Below are 4,543 nucleotides of genomic sequence, written 5' to 3' on the forward strand. Positions count from 1 at the left end.
ATATTTTAGCTCTCATGTGAGCAGTATCACTTATTGTTCCACTGACACTGTTTTTTTCACTACTGTTTTAATGTTAGTTCACTGAAAAATAGATTATTGTGGGACACGAAGTATCATATGTTCATTTGCTAACTAGCGCATGCGCACACTCCAGTTTTTAAAAATTAAATTTAAAAATACATTGCTTGCTATTTGCCACATGGCTCAATTAGCTACTTCCTATCTTTTAACAAATAAGGAATATGTTTATATTTCTAAATATAAATCAAATTGTTCCCTGACAAATCTGATAACTGCATTCATTATCTTACGATGTTTCAAGGTCTGTGATTATTTTGGCCGGTTGATTTTTCTTTATTAATTTAGATAACAAACATTATCTTTTTTTATTATCTTTATTTTTTCTTGTAAATGGACGTGTTTTAATAGTATAATTGAGATTGTTCTGTTTATTGTCTTTATAATGGTATTTTAATTGGTCAACGTTATCTTTCATTTGCGTATTTCATTGGAACTTTCTGCGAGTGATATTAATAATTATTTAGGTTGTTATAATGTGAGAGAGGTTTAATCATAACAGTTGAAAATTTGTACTGTAAGAACGGATGGATTCTTTAATAACTATTCAACCGATTTAGTAACAAAGGCAGAAGTAAGATAGGATTGGAGTTTGAGTCAATAAAATACAATGTTTGTTCAAACATTTTATATCTAACAAATAAATTTGAAAATAGATTTAACTTTTTTTTCCATTAACTAATTATGATCAAACATGACGTTATATTTTAGGTAATGGATCTTTCAATCCGTGCTGCAGTTGATTCAGCTGTCTTCTATGGTTTTGGAATAGAACCCAAGTCGTTCACAGATTCAGAATTCGGTTTCATGAAACATGCTTCGGGTGATAAATTATTTCAACCTAGCACTTGGAACATAATCGCTGCCTTGTTTATTCCTTTACTTAACAAATTTTGCAATCTCAGGTAAGTCCCTAATTATTATTCCTGATATTTATGAAGGCATTAGGTAATGTATAATGAGTATTATTAAACTATTTAGTCTGAGAACCACCGTGCAAGGAGTTAACTTACAAAATCAAGCTATTCTATTCTTATTTATTTATTTTTATACCAGGTCAGCCTAGTGGGCTTTACATGGTTAATGTAAGAGCTGCATTTTTTTTTTTAACAATTGATTACGGGGGAGAGTATAGTCTCATACAAAAGACACCCCGAACTATGTACAATTTTATAAATAAAACTAAAAATTAAGATAAAATAAATATATTAAAATAATAATTCTTAATAAAAGATAAAACTTAAGTTGATAAATGACATTTATGGATTTAAAAAATAATAATTAACAATTAAATAATTGACTTATAATGGGATAAAAATGATTTTATGAAAAAGATGAAGAAAAAAAAAGAAATAAAGATTAAATAAAATTTTAGAGTGACAATAATAGAACTGATAAATAATTTATAACAGGATGTCCTGAAGCAGCCTGGTTTTCAGTCTTCGGTTATGGTTGGGTTTCCCAAGTTATAGGTCATTGCTCCTTTAACTGGGAGTGGAACTTCATGAACCTTTTTTTGATGTAATCCTCTCTTGTCTCTATTTGTAATTTCCGATGCAATTGGCTGTGACAAAATCAGGCTAAAGTATTTTTAAAGTCCTTCATGACACCGAGTCTTATTCAGGCTAAAACCTAAATATGTACCTGTCCCAATAATGAGCAATAGTGCACGCCAGGAACTGATCCGTTAATGATGTCTTTAATTATAATTACGCAAGATTTTATATTACTTTGAGTATATAAAATAAAATAAATTAGTTATATTAGGTGTTTCAGGATTAAGTGTCCTAGCTAAAAATATGAGTCAAGGGTCTCAAAACAAGAAAAACTTGGTTATGAAGGTTTATCCGTTCAAACTTTGCAGATATTCACGTCTAAACATTTTCATAATTACGGGTTATTTAGGTTCTCATAAGCCAATTAATTTTTTTCTAACTACGTCATAAATGAATATGAATATATTAAATGTTGTTCAAGGTGATTACCTTCAGCATTACGATAGGATCATACCTTCCTTTCTTAGAGCTCTTTCTTCCACAGCAGCAGTGGCCGAATTGTACTGGATATCTGTTATTGTCACGCCTTTCAGATTTGACACATCTTCATTTTCTTTATTTCAGATGGGATTAAACAAAAAAAAAACAGTATATACACACTGGACCAATAACCTCAGTACTTTATGAAAAAGCACTACACTAATGTTTTTTTAAGTGACACAATTAAAAAACGAGTACCTTACTTTAGTAAGATTGTCATAAGCTCGCCCTTAGACAAGATGGTAGCCGGGCAAACACGTATTCCCTGATATATATGAATTTATATATTTTTATTTTTTGTCATACAGATCGAATTCTTAAGTATGTTTGGTGATAGAAATAATGTGAAATATACTATTAATTTTTTCCTTTAGTTTTTTTATTCATTTTAAAACTTAGTATAGGTTTATATCCTAAACTAGCATTATTTATAAAAAAAAAACTACTAAACTTGAAACGTATATCTGAAACTTTTCTTGTTTTACTACGTCAAAAAACTATTTAATTATCGTAGATACGCGTTGAAATGAGTAAAAAAGGAAATAATAATAATTAAAAACATAAAACTCTCTACGAAATAAACACATCGGTTAAATTGTCTATAAATAATGAAACTTGTTACAAGAGTAGGTGTATTCCTCATCCAAACAAAATGGACGGATCTTTAGAAAATACATAAATATACCTTTTGTTACAAGTACAAATTTATGACCAGGCTATACTTGCAAGAAGCCTTAACGTGTAGTGGGAGACATCGGATTGTTATAACATTATAAATAGACAATTTCAGTAACAACGCACTGAATCCTTTAAGGATATTTGCAGTAATATCATATCGCTCTGAACGAATGGTTTTATTTTGTAGCAGGGTTTATCTCTTCAATTGAATATTTTTTTTTTATTTCAATATTTAGTAGCTTTAGGAAATAAACTTTTTCTGACCAAACAAATTGAACGATGCAGTTATTTCTTAAACCTGAGAATATACAGCAGCCATTTTGGATGATCTGTCATATAATGGCTACGCACCATCGAGGAGTAGTATTTTTTTTAACCATCCTATTTTTCAAACATTTTTACAGAAGAATCTGTTGGCAGAAATTAATTTACACTTACTTCTAGGCAGAGCTAAATCATTTAATACAATTTTTTTCCACATAACTCTTCAATTATGGGAAAAATATTTGGGTTTTAGGTACGGAATAAAATGTAAATTATGAGTAATGTACTCAACGTAATATTTTATGTTACGATATATATTTATAGATGTATAAGTAGTGTCTATAATAATGAAAAACAATTTAAATCAACATAATGATATGTATGAAAGAAAAATGAAATATATGATACAAAGGGCAAGGCAGTTCTGTAGATGAGTAAAAAGAATATTTTACTGTTTTAAAGTTGAGTAAAAAAAATTAAGCTCAAATATAGTGTAAAAAAAATAAGATATTTGCTGACCACACCCCCAGGTTGATCTGTATTTTTGTTAGAAAAGATGCTATATAGTATATTTAATTTGACTATATTTTTTTACATAAAGAAGAAAGGGTGTAATTTTAAAATGTTTTACTTTATTATAATTCTTATATTTCAGTTTAATTAATTATTATTTTTTAAATATACTTTCTCTTAATAAATAAGGTATTGTTGTGCACATTTATTACTATAAATTATTGCCCTTAAATTATGAATTGCATGCTTTTCAGAGTTACTTCATACGAGACTGAAGAATTTTTCAAATCCATGACCAAGACAAATATTGAACATCGTCTAAATTCTAAAGTCACAAGAGGCGATATCATCGATACAATTTTGAAAGCAAATAAAAAGAAATTGGAACAAACACATAAAGGTTTACATGCCTATATTTATTGTTTTGTCCTTATGCCATTAAATTAATTTATTTCAACTATTTTTTTAAATAATTTCAGCTTACACCGATTTAGAGATGTCTGCTCATTGCACGACCTTTTATCTCGACAGTACAGTGACATCTGGGATGGCGCTGACATTTTTCCTTTTAGAGTTAGCAAAGCACCCAGATATCCAAGAAAGGCTTAGAAGTGAAATCATCTCTGTTGGAAATAAACCAGAAGATTTTGACTACGACAAAATAAATTCAATCACCTATCTACAAATGGTGTTAGATGGTGAGAGTAGTATTTTATTACAAATTAAACATAATTATATTATTTATTATGACATCTCATCACTTAAACAGGAAAGGTTTGCCGAATATTTAGGTTAGAATTTTTCCGTTTTTTTCAGACAATTGCTTTTTATGTTAATTATCTTTGTTCTGTATACTACTATTAGGTACATACCTAAAATATTTTAACATTTATCTGTTTATTAACTATCTTTTTTATTTATTTATAATCATAAAATTCTTTCTTGAGACTGGCAATTTTTTACTAAATAATTCA

At 28.5% G+C, this 4,543-nt stretch overlaps 1 protein-coding gene across 1 annotated transcript in view; it reads left to right on the plus strand.

The window, feature by feature from the left end:
- Positions 1 to 4,543, plus strand: part of LOC106680993 (cytochrome P450 6k1) — a 34,996-nt gene that overhangs the window by 25,254 nt on the left and 5,199 nt on the right. The window contains exons 5-7 of the mRNA XM_014421077.2: positions 790 to 983; positions 3,824 to 3,969; positions 4,049 to 4,267. Coding sequence (XP_014276563.1) covers positions 790 to 983; positions 3,824 to 3,969; positions 4,049 to 4,267 — 559 coding nt within the window. The remainder of the gene's footprint in view (positions 1 to 789; positions 984 to 3,823; positions 3,970 to 4,048; positions 4,268 to 4,543) is intronic.

The sequence above is a fragment of the Halyomorpha halys genome, unplaced genomic scaffold, assembly GCF_000696795.3.
Source record: "Halyomorpha halys isolate HHAL.00 unplaced genomic scaffold, Hhal_1.1 Scaffold302.1, whole genome shotgun sequence".
Lineage (NCBI taxonomy): Eukaryota > Metazoa > Arthropoda > Insecta > Hemiptera > Pentatomidae > Halyomorpha > Halyomorpha halys.